The 21,147-nt window shown below is 46.8% G+C and overlaps 1 protein-coding gene across 3 annotated transcripts in view; it reads left to right on the top strand.

Annotated features, from left to right (window-relative positions):
- Window positions 1-8,193, top strand: part of Wnt5b (Wnt family member 5B) — a 96,715-nt gene extending 88,522 nt beyond the window's left edge. For all 3 annotated transcript variants that reach the window (XM_034511554.2, XM_076940433.1, XM_076940434.1), the window contains exons 4-5: window positions 777-1,069; window positions 6,894-8,193. In XM_034511554.2, coding sequence (XP_034367445.1) covers window positions 777-1,069; window positions 6,894-7,352 — 752 coding nt within the window. In that variant the 3' untranslated portion in view covers window positions 7,353-8,193. The remainder of the gene's footprint in view (window positions 1-776; window positions 1,070-6,893) is intronic.
- Window positions 8,194-21,147: the final 12,954 nt, after the last annotated feature.

Here is a 21,147-nt window from a genome sequence, read left to right as displayed (position 1 = left end):
TTTAGACACATATCTTTGTTTCCATTGGGTGTAGTTTTAGGAGTGGGATTTCTGGGTCACCTGGGAACTCTGTTAATTTCCAGAGCACCTGCAGACAATAACATTCGCATCTGCAGTACAGCAGAGCGTGCACCATGGGAGGCTTTAAGTAGATTTATGTTGTAATGAAGGGGAACATAGTTGGGACTCCATATAGAAAATGACCAGTACCTGGAACTTCAGGTGTGGCTCCCTGAGGCTCAGGAATCGGGAGGCAGTGTGAGGCCCGAGGAAGAGAGGGAAGCCACAGGACAATTCTGGACAATGTCGAGTTCATGTTCTATCCCTGGCCTCTGCCAGGGCCTCACTAGACAGTGGCAGCCATGAAAAGGACAGACACACAGATGTGTAGCTTATGGGCAGGAGAGAAATGATATCTGAAGGGGAAGCTTGCTTGGGTGCAGACTTGTTCTGTTGATCTCACAATTTCTTCAGTCTCGTTCTGTTAGTCCCAAGTGTTCAGGAAGTCCATTCTCCCTCTACTAACAACTCCCTGTAAAGTATAATGGATAGAGTATGGGACAAACCTGGAGAGTGTCACAGAGCATAGATGAGACCAAGAAGTCAAAAGGGGCTGGGGTCAGTCCATTGCAAAGAGTTTAACCATCAGTGCTGTGGGAAAGGCAGGAATTCCCCAGGACACCTGTTCCCACAGGGCAAGCCACAGCTAAGCAGACAGAAGGAAAGGCTGTCAGCAGAGGACAGTGACCGGCTTACCATCTTGTCCCCTGCCGCAGGTAGCCGGGAGACTGCCTTCACATATGCGGTGAGCGCTGCTGGCGTGGTAAATGCCATCAGCCGAGCCTGCAGAGAAGGTGAGCTGTCCACCTGTGGCTGCAGCCGTGCCGTGAGGCCCAAGGACCTGCCACGAGACTGGCTGTGGGGTGGCTGTGGAGACAATGTGGAGTATGGCTACCGCTTTGCCAAGGAGTTTGTAGATGCCCGAGAGCGTGAGAAGAACTTTGCCAAGGGATCGGAGGAGCAGGGCCGAGCCCTCATGAACTTACAGAACAACGAGGCTGGCCGCCGGGTAAGCCATCTTGCCCTCCTGACCACCGCCAAGAAAGCTGAGGGTGCGGACCTGCATGACTTGTCACTCAGATGGCCCCTTTCTGTGTATTCCACTTTTAGTGTTACCATCTTTCTCTTTAGAGGGGTGGGGGTGGGAGTATTTTTGTGTTGGATTGTTGGTGGTGGCAGCTTGTTTGTCTGGGGACAGAATCTCACTCTGTAGCACTAACTGGCCTGGAATGTGCAATATAGACCAGACTAGCCTCAAACTCTGAGATCCACCTGCCTCTGCTCTGTGTTCATTTTTAAGACAAGGTCTTCCTTGTTGTCTAGTCTAGTTTCCTCAAATGCTTGGGCTCGAAACATCATTCTGCTTCTGCCTCCCAGAAGCCGGGACTGCAGGCAGGCTGTGCTGCACAGTGGCTGGGACAGCTGCTCCTGTCCTGGCTCCTGGCTGCCACCTTTCTAACTTTATCACTTCAGAGGACATTGTGGCCCACCTTCCCCGTGATGATTGGATGTTTAAGCCATCAAACCTGGCCTGGGGTTTATGGTTTGTTACGGCATCGGGAGAGCTTAGGGATGACTTTGAAATGCTGCTATGAAGCAGATACAGAGCTACAGCCCAAAAGCACATACAGGGGTAATGGTGGATGCGGTCTGCACTGGGATGCTTGAGGCGGAAGGGGGAGTGAGGAGACATGGCTGTCCTGTGAGCCACATCTTTAGTAGAAGCTAACACTCGGTGTCTTGTCCCAGAAGTACATGCCTGGTCGTCCACACCACCTCACCTCCCGTTGTCCCCACTACTTCTGGGGACAGCGCGATGGCACCCGTGCTCCTTCACTCCTTAGGGCATCCTCAAATGGTGACTCTGAGAACAGCTGCCCCACAGTGGCCAATCACCAGTCTCTTTATCTCTTGAATGCCCACTTTCTGTCCTCCTTCAGAACTGGACATCTGTAATCCCAGGTAAAAAAGGAGGCTGAGGCATAAGAATTGCTTGAACCTAGTTCAGGAACAGTCTGGGCCAGAGCCCACCTAAACAAACAAAATGGATCTGAGCTCAAAGGCCACCCAGATCTTAGAGACTTTCTAGCTCACTACAGGCCTCTTGCCCCCAAGCCTGGGTGACGCATTTCCTGCTTTTCCTGAGGTCTTTCTCAGCCTGCTTTTCCCCGATGAAGGACTGCTGTGCTGGCTGTGTGTTTCTTTGTAACGCCCCTTACCATGCTCTGCATGGCCAGGTACACATGATTGCCAGAGAAGTTTCTGTGTTGCTTCCTAATGGTTAAGTAAGAGGTCTGCTTCACAGTCTTCGGGAGAGGGACTGTGTAAGTCCTGGTATTGAGCTCATTTCTGACACTGTGACAAGGTCAGGCACCAGGCAGCATCATGATCTGTGCTGGAGGTCCAAGGGAGACACTGTCTTCCTTCCCTCCACAGTCTGACCCTGCTTTCGCTGGCTTTTTCTTTTGTTGTCTCTAATCATTTGTTTGTGCTGGCCCCTTCTCTGTCTGTCTGGCCCCTTGATGACCTCTTCCCTGCCTTCCTCTGTCTGGTTCCCAGGCTTTAGCTCCGTCCCCCAGACTGCACACCTCTCCCTCTACCACAGGCTACTCTGGGATGGGAATGCTTCTCTCTCTCTCTCTCTCTTTCTCTCTCTCTCTCTCTCTCTCTCTCTCTCTCTCTCTCTCTCTCTCCCTTTTGTCATTGTCTAAGGAACCCTAAGCATCAGTCATCACCTGGGGCATCAGTATGTCTTGCTCCCACCTCCTCACATGCACAGGAACTTCTGCAGAAGGATGGCACAGTGGCAGGATTGAAAAGAGTCCAGACTAGTACTTTAAGACCAAAATAAGCAAGAACAGCAGCAGATTATCTGCCGTCTGCCGTCTTGCCCACCGCAGAGGTCCTGTGTGCTTTGGCAAAAGCCTCTTACTCTGGCAGCTTCCTCTGGACATGGAGGCAAGGCCAGCAAGCTGGTACTGCTCAACCAGGGGAGAATGTCTGTGCAGATACCAAGCCGTGGGAGAGGGTAGAAGCCTGCGTCCAATACTTGTCATGTACCAAGTATGGAACTAGGAGATAGATGTGCCCTGGGACCTTAGCATTGCAGGGCAGGGGACAACAAACAAAAAACAAAACCAATACTTATCTGAGACAGGGTCTCACCATGCACCCCTAGCAAGCCTGGAACTGGCTACGTAGCCCAGGGTGGCCTCAAACCCACGGCAGTCTTTCTGCCTCTGCCTTTTGAGTGCTAGAATTACAAGAATTAGCCACCAAACCCAGGTCTTTTTTTTTTTTTTTTTTTTTTTTTTTTTTTTTTTTTTTTTTTTTTTAAGAGGGTGTTAAGAATGACACAGGAATCCCAGTAGTGGTGGCTCACTCAAATGCAGGGTGATTACTGAGGTCAAGGCCGGCCTGATATACAAAGTGAGTTCCAGGAAAGCCAGGGCTATACAGAGAAACCATTGTCTCAAAAAAAAACAAAAACAAAAACAAAAACAAACAAAAAACAAAACAAAAAACAAACAAAAAAGGACCCAGAGTCTCTCTATGTAGACCAGGCTAGCCTTAAATTCATGACAGCCATCCTCCCTTAGCCTCCTCGAATGTTGGAATCACAGCTGTAACTACCACACACACTACTAACTGGGACGGAAACATGTTTTAAAAAGCATTTTGTCACCTTTTGTTTGGCGGCTCTGCAGATCAAATCGAGGCTCTTACACATGCCAGGCAAATGTTCTACCCTGAGCTACATCCTCAGCCCCATATTGAGTACTGTTTTTAGTAAGCGGGAAGGGATGCACATTTTCATTACCTTCTCTTTATTCACAGAAGGATCAGTGATAACATATGGGAGAAAAAGAATATTACAATGTCTGCAGTTTCTTCAACGGCGAGGACAGGTGGATTTCTTAATAGTGAAGCAGACAGGGTTCTTCCTCAGACTTGTGTGGATCTCCTCCCTCCTCTTTCCCCTGCTGCTTATTCCTTTAGAGACAGTTACCATGCTCCCTCCCCTCTGCTTCGAACTCCTGAGTGTTGAGACTGTAGGCATGTGTCATCCCTAACCGGTTTATATAGCTCTAGGGAGCATCCCCGGGGGCCTTGTACAATCCCTCTGCCAAGTGAGCTCCGCCCCACCCACTCCTCCCACCTCCACCCCACCCCTCATCATCTGTAAATGGCATCTTGTTATGCTTCTCAGAATGTTCAAACTTTTGGGCTCAATTGATCTTGCCACAGCCTCCAGAGCAGCTGGTGGATGCAAGCCAGCAGCTCTACACAGTACACAGTCACAGAGCCTTACTGCTTTCTACAGCACCACATGCTGCTCCCTCCATAAGCCACGGGCCATTTCTAGAGAGTTGCAGGCTAGAACCCAGGCCTGTAGTTTGGGCCAGAAGGTAATCCTAGGGCCTATCTGTGAAGCTCCTGCTAGGGTGCTATCAGGGCCCGTGCTGGTGCCTTTAACCTTGGGGGAAGGCCTCCCTTCCTTTCCTTGTGCTAAGCTTAGGCTACAAAGTTGACGTGCAGAAGTACATACCCTGTGGGCTCACTCCTGGATGGGCCTAACTGGTTTCTAAGGCTCTCTGGAGATTCAGTGTCTCCACTGTAAAGTCATGGAAATGCATCCCTATTAAGAAGACAACTTTCAAACAGTTTAAGAGCTGGCGGTGGCTGTTTCTGGCACTTCGGTTGGTCTCTCCTTAATGCTGAACAAAAACACAGTCTGAAGACTCTTGAAAAGAAATCTAAGGGGAACCCTGGAGAAATGAGCCCCGACTCTGCTGGGGGCAAGAGCTGTGGCTCAGGAGAACATTGTGAGACAGAGATGCATTTTTATCTCGATGTCTGTGCCGTGGTCCAGGCTGAGACATCAGCGGGCTCTCGCTGAGTTCTTAGATACAAGCTTTCTTCTCTACTCTGCTTTATAAGTTTGATTTGGGGGCAGCCTATGTTCAAGTCCACTCCACAGTGTTGGGATTCAGCGACTGCCAACATCAGTTTGTTCTGGCACGAATGCTCATGCGGGTAGGCTCACTGCCCTGCTTCCCACGGCATAGGTCTCACCCCAGGCGCCCAGGCTCTCCCAGCTGGGTGTGAGGGTGGTCCTGTTTACTGATGTGAGGGCCCCCAGGAAACTCCTGATAACCAAATGTCAACCCTAGAACAGGAAGTGCTCAGTGTTGGAGGAATTTAATAGGCTCTGGGAGGCCCTTCCGCTAACCCAGGCCACGGCAGAGTGTGGAACAACTGAACTCTTTTCTTTTCTGATTTGTGCTCCATATTGTGCAAAAGCTAGACACGTTTTGTTGGGTTTTATCTCTTTGAAGATTCGATCACCATAGAAAATCTGAGCCAGGAGCAGCAGCTCACATCCGCCAGCTGCTCTGGAGGCTGTGACAAGATCACTTGAGCCCAAAAGTTTCAACAGTCTAAACAGCATAATAGACTCCATTTAAAGAGGATGAGGGGTGGGGCAGGAGGTGGGTGAGGTGTAGCTCACTTTTTTTTTTTTTTTTTTTTTTTGGTTTTTCGAGACAGGGTTTCTCTGTGTAGTCCTGGTTGTCCTGGAACTCACTCTGTAGACCAGGCTGGCCTGGAACTCAGAAATCTGCCTGCCTCTGCCTCCCAAGTGCTGGGATTAAAGGCATGCGCCACCAGAGGTGTAGCTCACTTGGTAGAGGGATTGCCTACTGGGCACAAGGCCCTGGGGATGCTCCCTAGAGCTATATAAACCGGTTAGGGATGACACATGCCCACAGTCTCCACACTCAGCAGTTAGAAGCAGAAGGATCAGAAGTTCAAGGTCATCTTTGGTTGTAGAGCAAGTTTGAGGCCAGCCTGGGTTAGATGAGATTCTGTCTCGATGACAGTAAATGATTTTACAAAACTGTAAGGGTCTGAGGAGATGGGTCAATGTGTAGACGCAAGTCTAATAAACCCATTAGGGTCTCCAGAACCTATGCAGAGGCTCCATGCAGTAATGTAACTCATACTGCAAGGCGGGAGGAAGAGACTGGAGAATTACCTGGTAGCTCGTAGGCCAGCCAGTAGAGCGTGAGGTAAAGCTGCAGAAATGAGAGTGGCCAGCAGGATGGCTCAGGAGGTAAAGGCACTCGCTGAGCAAGCCTGATGACCTGAGTTTGATCCCTGGGACCCACATAAAGGTGGAGCTGCCTCCCTCTGACCTCCACGTGCACAGCGGTCACTCTGTGAGAGAATGAGACAAGAGGGATCCTGCCTCACATCAAGGTAGAAAAACCAACTCCCCAAAAGTCCTCTGACGTCTGTGTGAGCGCCATTACACATGCGAATCCACTGTCTCTCTCTCTGTCTCTCTGTCTCTCTGTCTCTCTCTGTCTCTCTCTCTCTCTCTCTCTCTCTCTCTCTCACACACACACACACACACACATACACACACGCATAAATTGAACAACTTTGTCGTTGTTGTGTTCTGGTTTGGGTTGGGTTTTTTTTTTTGAGACAGGGTTTCTCTGTGTAGCCCTGGCTGATCTGGAACTCGCTCTGTAGACCAGGCTGGCTTTGAACTCACAGAAATCTACCTGTCTCTGCCTCCCAAGTGCTGAGCTCAAAAGTGAGCCCTCATGCCCAGCTCTAAAAACAACTTTGACGATGATATTTGGAAGTACTGTAGGAGTTGGTTCTCTCCTATCATGTAAGCTCCGGGGCTTGAACCCAGGTTGTCAGGCCTGGCAGCAAGCCCCTTTTCCTGCTGAGTTCACTGGCCCACCTCTCCACTTGCTTGAAGCAATCTCCTTAGTATATGAAGGATTCTCCTTACTCTCATTTTTCTCCTCCCCCAGGCTGTGTATAAGATGGCTGATGTCGCCTGCAAATGTCATGGAGTCTCAGGGTCCTGCAGCCTCAAGACCTGCTGGCTCCAGCTGGCCGAGTTCCGCAAGGTGGGGGACCGCTTGAAAGAAAAGTATGACAGTGCCGCAGCCATGCGCATCACCCGCCAGGGCAAGCTGGAGCTGGCCAACAGCCGCTTCAACCAGCCCACCCCAGAGGACCTGGTCTATGTGGATCCCAGCCCTGACTACTGCCTGCGTAATGAGACCACAGGCTCTCTGGGCACCCAGGGTCGTCTCTGCAACAAGACCTCAGAGGGTATGGATGGCTGCGAGCTCATGTGCTGTGGCCGCGGCTATGACCGCTTCAAGAGCGTCCAGGTGGAGCGTTGCCACTGCAGGTTCCACTGGTGTTGCTTTGTCAGATGCAAAAAATGCACTGAGATTGTGGACCAGTATGTCTGTAAGTGACTGCACACGGGTCTCCAGCCCGCTCCTCTCCGCCTCACAAAAGTCTATATTATATAAATCTATCTAAATATATTTTATATTTGTACAAATGGATGGATGGATGATAAATAATCAAGAGAAGAAAGTGGAGAGGAGGAGTTTACAAGATGCTGGCCCTCTGTGAGGACTGGACTTTGCTGGTAATCTATAGCCAGTGGGAGAGAAATGGGCTTCTCCCTGTTTTCTGGCCAGGGCTCTTGGGACTTGGGCTTGAGAGTATCTGTGCGCCATAGCCTCCAGGAGAAAGGTAGGGATTAGATGAAGGAGATGGACCTGTTTCACATCTGCAGTCCTGTGGGGAAGATGAATGTCTATGACCCTGGCCAGGAGACCCAGAGGCCCTGTGGAAAGACCTGATAACCCCGATGGTGGCCCAGGTCTTCCCCAAACAGAGACAGCTTTAGGAAGGGACTCTGTACTTGCTTCTTCTCTCATCTGAGTACACAGTGCAGGAAAGTCTCCTTTCCCAATATTAGGGAGTGCTCTCAAGTCACTCTGACTGGTGACCATACTAGATCTGTGCCTCCCTAGACCCTAGCTCTGCCTTCTGATGAGAACGTCACCAGCTCCTGCCTCAAGCTCCTGTGCCAAGAGAAAGATGGCCACGACACCTGCAACAGCCAGGAAGACATGGGGCAAACCTGAGTTTTGCCTGGGGACCAAGTGCCTGTTGCACAGGACAGGAATCTGCTGTCACTCTGTCAAGACAGGGTATGCTGGCAGGTCAGGTCAACTGCCTGTGTGACTGTCTTCTCTGCCTATATGTACAGCGTCCCTCTGACATTAAATACCGTTTTACTGAGTTTCTCTCCCTCTCCTTATTTGGGCACACACTGATCTCTATTTTATTTTATTTTATTTTAGTTTAGTTTAGTTTTTTGTGCTAAGGATGAAACCCAGGGTATCCTGATACTATGGAGTTTGTGACCCCTGGATTAAAGACCATAAACTCAATCCAATTGTAATTAAAGATTTATTGAGCTAGCAGGATGAACAGTCTGTGAGCCAAATATGAAATTGCTGTGAGAAAGGAGGTGAGGGAAGGATTTCCAGTTCTCTCCTATATCACATTCCAACCATTGTTTCCCCTCCCTCCCTTCCTCCTAGTCCCTCCTCCCACCTCTCCTCTTCACCAGTTCCACCCCTCCTCTGTTTGAGGGGAGGATTTTTAAAGGGGAAAACCATAAGAAGACCTTTGATATCTTCACAAGCAAGCAAGCAAAAACTGGTCTGTTCTGCCAAGTTAAGCAACCCAAATCAATCTTTGGGTATCTACATAAGCAAGTTACAGAGACCAAAAGAAGTATTTTGTCATATCATAGCACATAGGTAGTCGCAGCTGTACATTTTTTGGGTTGAGGTCACTGAGTCGGGGTACTGGGAACTTGTCTTCCAGGGACTGGAGACAGAGACAGTGGCTACCTAGATGGGTGTCTAGTGTAAATGGAGTTTCTTTAGCCATCACACTGGACGCTAGGCAAGCCCTTTCTCACAGATAGGTATATGTGTGTGAGGAGAAGGGCCAAGGTTCATGAGTGGAGATCAAAGCATCACGTGTGGGAATCAACTTCCACCACGTGTACTGGCATGGAGCTGGGGTCTCCAGGCCTAGCAGCAAGCACCTTTCTTTACCTGCTGAGCTATCTCACTGGTCCTTTTTCTAATTCTGGGCTTGGAACCCAGGCAAGATCTCTACTGTTGAGCCACACCCTCAGCTACCTACAGCCCCAATAGCCTCTCAGCTTAATTCAGATGTGTCAGCTGGCCCTCGGTGAGCACAGACAGGAGGATGCTCTCTGTGTCTGCTGGCCCTCGGTGAGCACAGAAAGGAGGATGCTCTCTGTGTCTGCTGGCACTCGGTGAGCACATACAGGAGGATGCTCTCTGTGTCAGCTGGCCCTCGGTGAGCACATACAGGAGGATGCCCTCTGTAGCTTTCTCTGGATTGCTGCCTGTGGTAGTGGACCATGGTATCTGGGACAAGAGATTAAGTAAGGCCGGCCTGGACTACAGATCGTGTCTTAAATAAAATCAAATAGATATTTGAGGGTGGGAAGATCATAGACATGTATTAATCTTCCTGTGGACTCTGAAGGACCATTAATTATCCCGAATGATTTAAAGACAGTTTTCATTTGTCAGTGTGTGAATTCTTTTCCTGTTGTGACCAGCTTCAGGGAGGATTTATTTATTTATTTATTTATTTATTTATTTATTTATTGGCTCATGGTTTTGGAACAGCTTGAGTCTGTGGCAGCTGCAGTTAAGGTTGCTTGCTCACATCTCTATGGACCAGCAAGCAGAGAAGACTGGAGCAGGCGAAACTATAAATCCTAAGACCCACCCCACAGAGATCCAAACTTTCCAGTCAGGCCCCACCTCCCAGAGTTTCTGCAATGTCCCTAAATACCACCAGCAGCTGGGGACCAATCGAGTGCTCAGACAAATGAGCCTGTATCCAATGACATTCAAACAGATGACGTTCTGTATCCAAACTCTAATAGTTCTTTTTTTTTTTTCTAGTTTTTTAAAGTCGGAGTCTGCAGAAGAGAAATACCTGGGATGGATGAAAATTGTTAAGATTTGTCCATAAGTCACAACTGAGAAGCCACATGGAGCATGTGGAAACCCTCTGGCTAGTTGCCTCTGCCCCCTGTTATTTTGAGACAGGATTTCCTGCAGCTCAGGCTGGTTTTGAACTTGCCACCACCCTGCCTTATTATAGGCGTGTGGCACCATACTTAGCTTAGCTAGCTGTCTTTTGTCCATTTTTCCCCTCTGATGCTGGAATCTGACCTAGGGCCTCATACATGCCAGTCTAAACTAAACTACTAAGCTAACTACATCCCCTGTCCTTCGGTCCTTTAAGGGATAGAAGACGTCCAAGCTTCCTCTCTTAGGCTGTGAGCAGGGATTACGTGACTTTGAAGTAGGAAATAGCTCTGCTCACTTACAGAATGCAAGGTGTTCTTTTCAGCTTATTATTGAACTCAGTAAGAATGTTAGAGTGGACCTATTTAGGTAACAGAGAACATGGACCCTTGGACCATTCTCTGCTCCAGAATGGCTCAAGGCTGGGATGATACCAATACCCATGAGGCACTAGCATGCAGTTCTTCATTTGTCCACGGAGGGTCGCTGTGCCATCAAATCTAATGTCTTTGTGACTCTTACCTTTCTTTGTTCAAAAGTTGAGCAGTTTCAAGTACTTAGAATAAGTGACAGTCGAATCCTCAGGCCTAAATAAGACATTTATGCATCCCCTCTCTAAAACTAGGTGGATGAAAAGAATATAGGAGCCGGAAGCTAAGTAAGAAAGGCTGAGAAATGCCATCTGGGCATGGCACAGCCCGGCAACCATAAATTCCCAGCACCCCCTCCCGCACCAGGCCTGTGTAAGAATGGTCAGCAGTCGATCATGGATACAATAGAGACTCATGGGGTCTCCTACCTCAAATAGACTCTGGGAGACGAAGAGTCAATATCTTCTGTTGTGTACCCACTTGGGAGTTAACTTAGTCTCCAATGGATAGTTCCAAATCTATGGTCAAACAGATGGCTTTGGTTAAACTCAGAGGGTCACACAACAAAGCAAAAGGTGTGAATGTGAAGACTGCATTGCCGTGGGGGCGGGAAGGGTGACAGGGAAAAAAGAGGAGAGAGGTGAAAGTAGCAAGATGCTTTAGCTGGGCAGTGGTGGTGCATGCCTGTAATCTCAGCGCTCAGGAGGAAGAGGAAGGCAGATCGTTGTAAGTTTGAGGCCAGCCTGGTCTATGTAGTGACTTCCAAAACATCCAGTCCTACACAGTGCAATGCCTGTCTCAAACAACACACACCAAACAAAGGAATGCATTTTGAATGTGTGTGGAATTATCAAAGAGATTTAATTAATATTTTTTTTTTCAGACAGGGTCTCTGTGTAGCCCTGGACAGCCTGGAACTTGTTACACAGTAGCCAAAGCTGTCAACAAGTGCCTCTATCCATTAAACCGTGAACTGCGTGTGCTAGGAGAGTTCGTAGCCATGCTTGGTCTTGTTCCCAGCCCCTAAGTCACTTCCTCCAGGCATCTGGATAGTTTGTAGACTTGACGGTTCTTTTAGCAAGCAGGTTATAGCTGGCACAGATCGAGGGCTCACTTTGTGTCCTCTGCTCTTTGCACCTCCTGCCTAGTTCTCAGCACTTGTGCAGGGCAGGGAACGTTACCACCTCCGCACTTCCCACGGCCAAGCTCAGACTCGGATTAAGTAACAGCTTTTGCCTCACAGAACGGCCCTCAGTGTGGACAGCTGGCGCTGTCTGTCCTTCTGCGGGCACCTGAAGCCAGAACCCCTGTTTTCCTCTGAGTCTCTGACAGTGTTCTGTGATCTGACCTTCTTGCCGACGTGACTCTGAGAGGGAGGAGTGACAGAGAAAGTTCACTTGTGTAAGGTCATGGGGATGTGAGCTCCCACACCTGAAGCTGTTGGACAGGCTTAGAACATATGAAAATTGCCCCCTCCCAAAGAAGACTGGTTAATAGAATGAGATATATTTTTGAAGTAACGAGATCAGTGAGAGGCTAATCAATCTAGGGGATCCAGTGTCCAGGGCAAGAGGTCCTCACTAATGCTCACTGGTGACTCTCTTTCAGCATGCATTCCAGAAGTGCCTTATTTTATACCAGACCCATGGGCATGCTCCATGAGGCCACTTCTCCAAGGTTTCCAGGAAGGGAAAGGCATTAGAAATAGTGAGTCTTCAAAACTCATAAGTGGGTGCTGGAGAGATGGCTCAGGGGATGCTCTTTCAGAGAATCTAGGTTCGATTCCCAGCACCAGAACATGGTGGCTCATAATCACTGATAACTGTAGTCCTGGAGGATCCAGTGCCCTCTTCTGGCCTCCTCGGGTACTACACATGCATGGTACACAGACATACATGCAGGTAAAGCACCATACATATAAAAGATCAATTTAAAAATTAAAAATAAATAAAATTCAGCTGGGCAGTGTTGGTGCATACCTTTGATCCTAGCACTCTGGAGGCAGAAGCAGGTAGATTTGTAAGTTCAAGGCCAGCCTGGTCTACACAGCAAGTTCCAGGACATTGAAGACTACATAGAGAAACCCTGTCTCAAAAACAAAAAAACAGCAAACAAACAAACAAAAAACTCAGAAAAACCCTAAATACATAAATAAATGAATAAAATCTATAAGTGTTGGTGGGAGTGTAGTTCAGAAGCAGAGCATTTGTCCAGCATGCAAAGCTCTGTGTTTTGTCCCTAATACCAAAAATGAGTAAAATCAAATCAGATAGCAGGCAAGCACAGGAGATAATAAGGGCCCAGAAATTTCTCTTCTGGTGTCCGTGGCCTCAAGCGAGGATATTCTGAGAGCTGTTTCCTGGAGTCTCTTCTGCCCCTGACTAGTTCCTGCCTCCTGTTCTCACAAATCTGAGAAGAGATCTAAAGTTCATCTCGAATTCTGCACACACACGATTAGCTCTGGGAGAGAGAACAACACCCTGTACCAGATTAACTACTGGACTAAATGAGACTAGCCCATCCCTAAGAGTCTCGGCACAGTGTTCAATCTCACTGTGCTCAGCTGGGCCACCTCAGGGATCACTGAAGGCAGGAGACTTGTGTGGGATGGGCTAGCCTCAGTCCTAAGCTTAGCATTGTTGGAAATAACACAACAAATTCAAAAGACCAGTGAAAATGAAGCCGGCTTGTGTATTTGTAGATGGTATCGCTCTCTATGTAGCCTTGGCTGGTCTGGGATTTGCTAGGTAGACCAGGCTGGCCTCAAACCACCATCTCTACCTCTTGAGCGCTGGGATGGAAGGCCACCACACACCTGGCTGAAGCAGTTTTCAATATGCCATTCCACAGAAAGGGTGCAGCACGGAGAAAAGACACATGTCAGATGTGCTGATTTGACACAGGACAGTGGGTTTTAGAGCCTGCACTCCAAGAAACCTCTGCCACCTTCTCCCATCGGCAGAATTTTATCTTCTTCAAACTCCCTACCTCATTAGTTTAGGAGAGAGGGTTTCATATAATGAATAACCTGGGGCTTGAGACTGCCCCGTTTTTGACCTTGGACTCAGTCATGTAGCAGACTAACTGTAATTGTCCAACTCTCAGAGTTTTAAGACAAGCAGGTATCAGCCAACCAGCTAGGGAAGAGAGGGGCCTGGTGCTTTCCACTTTTCTGTAGCTCTGATAAAATCTAAGCCCATCTCACACTGCAAATGGACCATCACAGCCTATTTCTTACAGCCTGCATCTCTGATTTGGCTTGTCTAGCTCTGGAAAAATACACAACCCAGAAAAAGTACAGCCTTGCACCACAGATTGTAGAATAAAGCATGCAACACACAGAGAACTGGATACACCTGAAAGTCAAGGCACCCCACAGTTCTAGCTCTCAGCAGGACTGAGCAGGGCGAAGCCAGTCATTCTGTATATTTTGCTGGCAAAAGTCAATGGAGCTTCCTGTTCTCTCTTGGGGAAGTCTCTCAGGTTGTTTGTTCTGTCATCAACAACCCTGAAACTGGAAACCTGGACTGTGCTTAATAAACCCAAGGGCCAGGGGTGGTGGTGTATACCTGTAATCCCAGCACCTGGGAGATTGAAGAAGTAGGATTGCTGCAAGTCTGAAGCCATCCAGGGCTGTGTAGCAATATCATCTTAAAACACAGCAAAATGGCCTGATAAGGGGAATGGGAAAGGGGAGGCTCCTTAGGAAAGGAAGGAGGAGGTAAACACAAGAGAAGGAGGGAGCTGGGTAAAATAACAATACGAACATCTGAAAAACCCATAAGGAATCATACTATTAACTAATTATCTCTTAAAAACTATAATACGTATAATTCAACGTATAAATATACATATAGTGTTCTCGCGAGCTTTTCTCTTCTGGGCTGACAGTGCTCCCTCCAAAGGCCAAAGACCACCTGACAAAAACTGTTGTAACCAGACATGATCCTCTTTTGAGTTGTTGGTCAGGGCTGTCTGGGGGATTCCCAAAGTATATACAGTCTGTTGCTGTTTCCCTTGGCTACCCCGCCCCCCCCCCAACCTGAACATCTCTTCCTGAGGAATAACTTTCATGATACCAGAAAGTGCCATGAAAGTTTCCAACAGAGGGAAGCAACCAAATGTCCTACCCAACTATGACACCAATAAAGCACATCAACAACCAGTGTGGCACCATGATGCTAGGGGTGGTATGCGTATCTTATTATGCTTATGTATTAGACAGTACCCAACTACTGTCTAATTGGACTTAAGACTCACTTAACAAAAGGGTACTGGGAACCTAGGTAACTACTCAGTGCTAGCGATATCATGATTACTGAAAGAGAATGTACAACCACTAATTTACTAAACCAGCATCCTCCCTAACAACAAACTATAAACATCTGTCCTTATACCCAGAGACAAGGGTAGCCCTTATCCCTCATCATAGAAGCTTCTCTTTGCGATAGGTGGAGACCACCACAGAAAGCCACAATCAATCAAAACACAGAGTTGTGGAGCCCAGTCCCAACAGACACATCTACAAAACACTCCCACACCTAAGGCTTAGGGAACATTATGGAAGCGTGGGCAGAAAAACTCCAGCCGATCAGAGTTAGCTATGAGACTGTGTCTCCTAGTTACATCAGAAGCTACACCCATAAGGTCTCAACATGACTGCCCAAATGTGAGCTGAACATGGAAGACACCAAAAAAACCATGTCAAACTCTATGGGGAAAGACCATAAGGCCTCATCTCTATGCAGAGAACCACAGGTAACTGACTAAAGTTGGGAGCAGAAGAGGTTCTTTTCCCCAGGGACGAGCACACCAATTCACCAATTTGTTGTCCAGTGCCAAATGGTTGTTAAGATATAGGTAGACACCACCTTTCTGACATTACTTAGCCATTTTGTCTTATGTCAGCCCCCAACCATCTTATGCTATTACAAGAAAATCTTTTTATGTGTTACAGGGAAACTTTCTTATGTGCTGTTACTAGGAAACTTTGTTATGCCCAAGTTGATCCGATATTATTCTATGTTCTATGCTTTGGTGATCTTGAAAACTCTCCAAATCCTGACCCTACCTTAGAACAAATCACAGTAAAGTTTAAGTTCCCAAGACCTTCCTGGGTAACTGACATCCTGCTTGGCAGAAGGAGACATGTATGTGGCTAACTGACAACCTGGTTGGCAAATTGAGACATGAATGCTAGGCAAAGCCCTTCCCCTCCACCACAGTTGAGTAACCCAACCAATGGAAGCAGGATAAATGTACCACAAAGACATGTTCCTAAGGAAGTCCCCCTATCCCTAAATCCTGAATGATAGGATAACCTGGCTTAAATGTTTGTAGATTTCTGGCTTGGAGATGCAACCTTAGCTTCCAAGTCTAGGCTGCATCTCTGATTGAGCAGTCCTGGGGTGTGCGTGCGTTCAACAAACTGTTCCTTTTTAACTGAGACCGGAGTTCTATTGGTTTGTGTGGTGATTCCTGGACCATAATATTGGTCAGCCCTGAAAAATATATGTATAACACTGTATGTATCTTACAGGTTATATTTAGGAATGTAAACATATGCATGCATATATGTATGTAATGCCAATTGATGAAAAAGAGAGGCCATGAATTTGAGAGTGTGGAAGATTTAGAGGAAGGAAAAGGAGAGGAGAAATGTATTGAAGTAACAATCTCAAAAATAAACAAACAACACAATAAATAAACAAACAAAAAGCCCCAAACTAAAACAGAAGCCACTCCCAAAGACCATGTTGCAAAAGTCACCTGACCTTGTGATGGGCTTCCAGTGTGGGCGAGACAGAGTTGCAGCCCTGGTTTTTATGACTAACTGCTGGGAACCTTGGGGAAATGGGAGGGCTCACAGGCTCTCCTCCTTCTCAGTATTCCTGATGCTGGCGCCAGCTCTGCCTGCCCTATGCATCCTGGGAGAAAGTGCTTTAAAATGTATTTGAGCCCTTCCTGGCTTGTTAACCTCTCCATCCTGCTGTGCACTGTGGTGAGTTGACCCAACAATCACAAGCGAGTCCCCTGCTCTCCATCCCTCCTTCCCTCTATTACTTTATCCAGAAAAGTAGTGAAAAGCACCTTTTTTCCCCTGCCAATTATTATTATTATTAAACAAAAGAACGAGAGGTGGAACTATAGGACAGCTGTCTAACAGAGTGGCTGCCTGCTACCAAGGCAGGTAGCTGAGAGCCACAGATTGCATTCCTTGGAGGAACCTAAAAAAAAAAATTACAAATGTTTCAATGTCTGGAATAATCTAGCAGAGTGTATGTATACCCATGAGGAAAATGAAATAGTTTCTAGAGACTCATTTCAGCAGCAGGATGGTGAAAGGCCTGACTCCTTTTAGAGAACTAACTGGCCCCTGCAAGAGCCCAAGGTTTGGGGCAGAAATTGGGCTTTCCAATTAACTAGCTAATAATGTCAGAGTTCCAGAATTATCCTGTCAGGAATGAAGGTATTGTAAACAGGCACCATGTACCCCTCTCTAGTTATGAGACTATTAAAACAATAACCCCTAAGACACCCAAGTGTCCCCCCAGGAGTCTCATGTTTGGAATAAGAAGGGCTGGTGCCAGCCACAGAGGAAGCTTGTCTACTGGAAAGAGACACAGTTCTAACAATCTGTCTGACCGATTTACAGAAGAGTCACTGGTCATGGTCAGAGCCCCACGTTGGCCAGGGCCCACTTTACAGGAGAGACACACCAGGGCTTCTTAATTATGTTTGCCTGGGGACTTCTATTAAACCTTGAAGCCTGTATTAGAACTCTGAAGACGGTTGGGAGACAGACTCACTGAACATCTTTGTTTCTTATCCCAATGTGGCCCATTGAATTAATCTCTTTTCTGCTTTTTATTATTACCTTGTGTCTTGAATTGGCCCGTTAAGGATAGCTGGCTGATCCTGGTTTGTTAGGGCTCCAGGGCCCAGTCTCTGACCCTAACTCCAGGGACAGTTTAGACAGCAAAGCATGGGATCCCTCCTGTTTCTGGGGAACGCAGAGTCCCTTTTGCAGGTTCTTAGTCTCTTTAATAATAGAAGGTTAAAAGGCCACAGAAGGAAGTTTGAGGACATTTAATTAGAGTTTGCTTCCGGTGAATCAGCTTTCCTGAGGAGCGGCTTCCTGTCCAGCTGATTGACAGGCCCAGTTGGACTAACTCATAAGGCAGAGGACAGCAGTATACCTTAGTGACCTTAGGTTTTAGGCAGGTTAGAATGTCATGTCTCCATTCAGAGTTGGAGATATTCTTTTGAAAAGGGGGACATAGCATTCCCTTAGCAGGCCTTAAAAACCCCTGATAGTGTCAGCAGTAAGGGGACTGAGACACAGCTCCACACTGCCACCTTCAGCAGCCCAAAGAGTTCCCTAAGCTTTAGGGATGGAATTCAGGACAAAACCCATTTGTGGCTTTGATGCTGGAAGGAATTCAGGATGGACTAGTCAAAAGTTCAAAATGTTAACTAATGATATTTTAATACATGCATTAAAAAAAAAGAAATGCTGAGAAGAAAGCAAGGCACAGATTCAGCGTGAGTGTGTGCTTCTCAAGGAGAGGCGGGCATTTAGGAGGACTGGACGGTTGACTGTACACCAGGCTGGTCTACGATCCAGAGATTCTCCTGCCTCTGCCTTCCCAGTGCTGAAATTAAAGATGTGCACCACCATTGCCAGGGAGAGAGAGTTTCTTTCCCCGCCTTATCTCATGTCCCCTGTATTTTTCCAACATGTTCGTTCTCTCTCTGTGTGTGTCTCTGTCTCTCTTTCTGTCTGTCACTCTCTCCTCCCCAAACCCCTCTCCTTCCTTGAGACAGAGGCTCATTTTGTAGCCCTGGAATAATTCACTATGTAAAGTTATGTTTTAAGTATAAATTACTGTGCTTAGCAAAGTTCCAGTCTACAAAGCAAGTCCCTTTACAATCAGGGCTCTGTTGCAGAGTGAAACCCTGTCTTGGAAAAAAAAAAAAAAAGAAAGAAAGAAAAAGAAAAGAGAAGAAAGGAAAAGAAAAGAAGAGGAAAAAAAAAGTAATGTAAATATCTGATATGCAGGATATCTGATGTGTGACCTCTGTGTAAGGGTTTTCCCACCAGCTCCCCAACCCCAAAAAGGGTTGCAACCTGTTGGGTTTCAGACCTGTGACAAGCCGCTGAGGTGCTTGTTTAATATATCTAAGTGAACCTGGCCTGCAGGTGCTCCCCGTACCGACAGGGAGAGACTGGCATGTCCCACCCTCTGCCCTGGACTTCCCAGCCCAGGGGCTGGGCTTCCCCTCCCCTAAAGAAGCTCTTCCATTTCTAATCCAGACATTTTGGTTCTCTCGCTCCCGCTCTGTGCTTCTCCCTCTGTAACCTGCTTTCTCCTCCCCACCCCTCTCTCTTCTCTCTGTCTCCCTGTCATCATGGAGACCAGTGAACCCGCCGGAGAACTGCCCTCATAGGCCTTTATACTTTTGATTCGACTTGAATTGGCTTTTTTCCTCGGAGGAGAGAAGCTTTTCGTGGCCTACAGGTTGACAACCAATGCTGTGCCGTAAACCCCACTTGCCCGAGGACAGATAACTTCTTGGAATGCTGGAGGATGTTGTTCACGGCAGATAACAAGCCACCATGCGCGGCTTACGTTTCTAACTTTATTATCAATATCCTCGCCTTCTTCGCTTTCGAATGGCGCTTTATTTAAACGGAGGTCAAAGGACAACTTGTGTGGTCCGTTCTTTCCTTCTCGCTTACCTGAGTACCAAGGATCAAACTCCAGTTGCTAAGCTTGCTTGGCAAGGGCTTTTTATGTATTGAGCCATCTCACCAGCCCTCATAGGGTCTTTTACACCTCGAGGAGCTTAAAAATTGGTGTGAGTCTAAGAAAACAGAAGGCATGGTCTAAAGATAACTACAAGAGAAGGGAGTCTGTCCTCGGTGTCCTCCAAGTCTGTCTGTCTGTCAGTGCCTACCTAGCTACCTGGGATCCCAACTCAAATAAGATGTGAACACCCTTTACAAAATATAAGCCTTTCAAAATGGAAATACTGGGCTGGGATATAGCTCAGGCAGAGTACTTGTGAAGACTACTTGAGACTTGAAATTTTAATCCTTAGAACATCAAAAAAAAAAACAAAAAAACAAAAAAACAAAAAAACAAGAAATAAAAACACAAAATAACCAAGGCCAAGATTAAAGAAAATATGATTGATCGGTTTGTTTGTTTGTTGTTTAAGTGTTGGGGGTGGCAGTCAGTCTGCTAGACCAGTGTTCTACCACTGAACACATCCCTGACATAAGATTTCTTTGTAGTAGCTGGGTGTGGTGGTGTATGCCTTTCATCCCAGCTGAGCCATCTCTCTGGCACATAGGAAACATCATTTTAAGAAGTAGAAATTACCGGGCATGTGGGCATATGCCTTTAATCACCACACTCAGGAGGCAAAAATAGGCAGCTCCCAGTAAATTCAAGGATAGCTTGGTTTATATAATAAGTTCTAGGTCAGTCAGGGCTACACAGTGATACTCTGTCAATAATAATAATAATAATAATAATAATAATAATAATAATAATAAACAATGATTTATAATAATAATAATAATAATAATAATAATAATAATAATAATAATAATAAGTAAATATTGAAGCCAGGTGTGGTGGTACATGCCTATAATCCCAGGAGGAAGCAGAAGCAGAACTGTCACAAGTTTTTGGCAGGACTGGGTTACAGAATAGGAACCTGTCTCAAAAGGAATAACAATAATTAATAATAATAATTTTAAAAATTAGTCACATGTAAGGTCATAAGTTGAGAAACATCAGGTGAAAGAGGTGTGATTTTAATCATCCATGCTTTATGTTTTTAGGTTTTGCATTTTTTTTTTTATTTGGAGGGAGGATGTGCACCACGGCACACATGTGGAGGTTGGAGGACAATTTGAGGGAGCTGGTGCTCTCCTTTCTAGGGCTGAACTTGGGCTGTCGGGTGGCAAATACCCATACCCACTGAGCCATTTCACTGGACAATCATCTAGTTTTTAAAAGAAGGGCAAATCTACTAAGAAGAAACAGCTCCCCTAAACCAAGAGGAGACCCAACAGCGGACTGCTCTCAGACATCTAGGTATCTCTGATTTTTTTTGTTTTTTGTTTGTTTGTTTGTTTTTGTATCCATAGAAATTCACCTTTCTTCCTAATGTTGACCTTGGTCTACATTCTAAGGACCAGGAACTGAAAAAACAAGAGTCTTTTATTTTTTTCCCAGTCTGCTTACCATTGTCTTTCTGGGACAAAGACCTTTGAACTTCAAAAGGTCAGAGAAATAAAGGCAAACAGGCCTTACTCTGAGGGCTGCTGAGGACTGAGCCAGATTCTGAGAGGGCTTCCTTGCCCCATCTAGAGTCTGGCCACCCTCTTTCTCCCACTGGCCTCTACCCAGGCCTGAGCAGCCACATCAAGGGCCTAGTGTTGGGGCACAGGCCTCTCTCATTACAGGGCAGGGAGTCATGAGGCCGGTTGGTTGCCATTGTACCGGGACACAAGAAGTTCTTTAGAGCAGTCTTGAATAACAAAGATTACACATGGCCTTATTTATCCAAGCACATGCCTTCCGTTTCCACACAATTGACTTACAAATTCTGTTTCTGAGAACAATGGCTATTCAGAGGTTGGGGACACTTTTGTCCCTGTGACTTCTGGCTAGGGACTCAGAGTCCTCAGGAAAAGGAGGGGTGGAGGGGGGAAC

The sequence above is a fragment of the Arvicanthis niloticus genome, chromosome 9 (assembly GCF_011762505.2).
Source record: "Arvicanthis niloticus isolate mArvNil1 chromosome 9, mArvNil1.pat.X, whole genome shotgun sequence".
In the NCBI taxonomy this organism is placed as follows: Eukaryota; Metazoa; Chordata; class Mammalia; order Rodentia; family Muridae; genus Arvicanthis; species Arvicanthis niloticus.
This window is presented reverse-complemented; position numbering and strand designations above follow the sequence as displayed.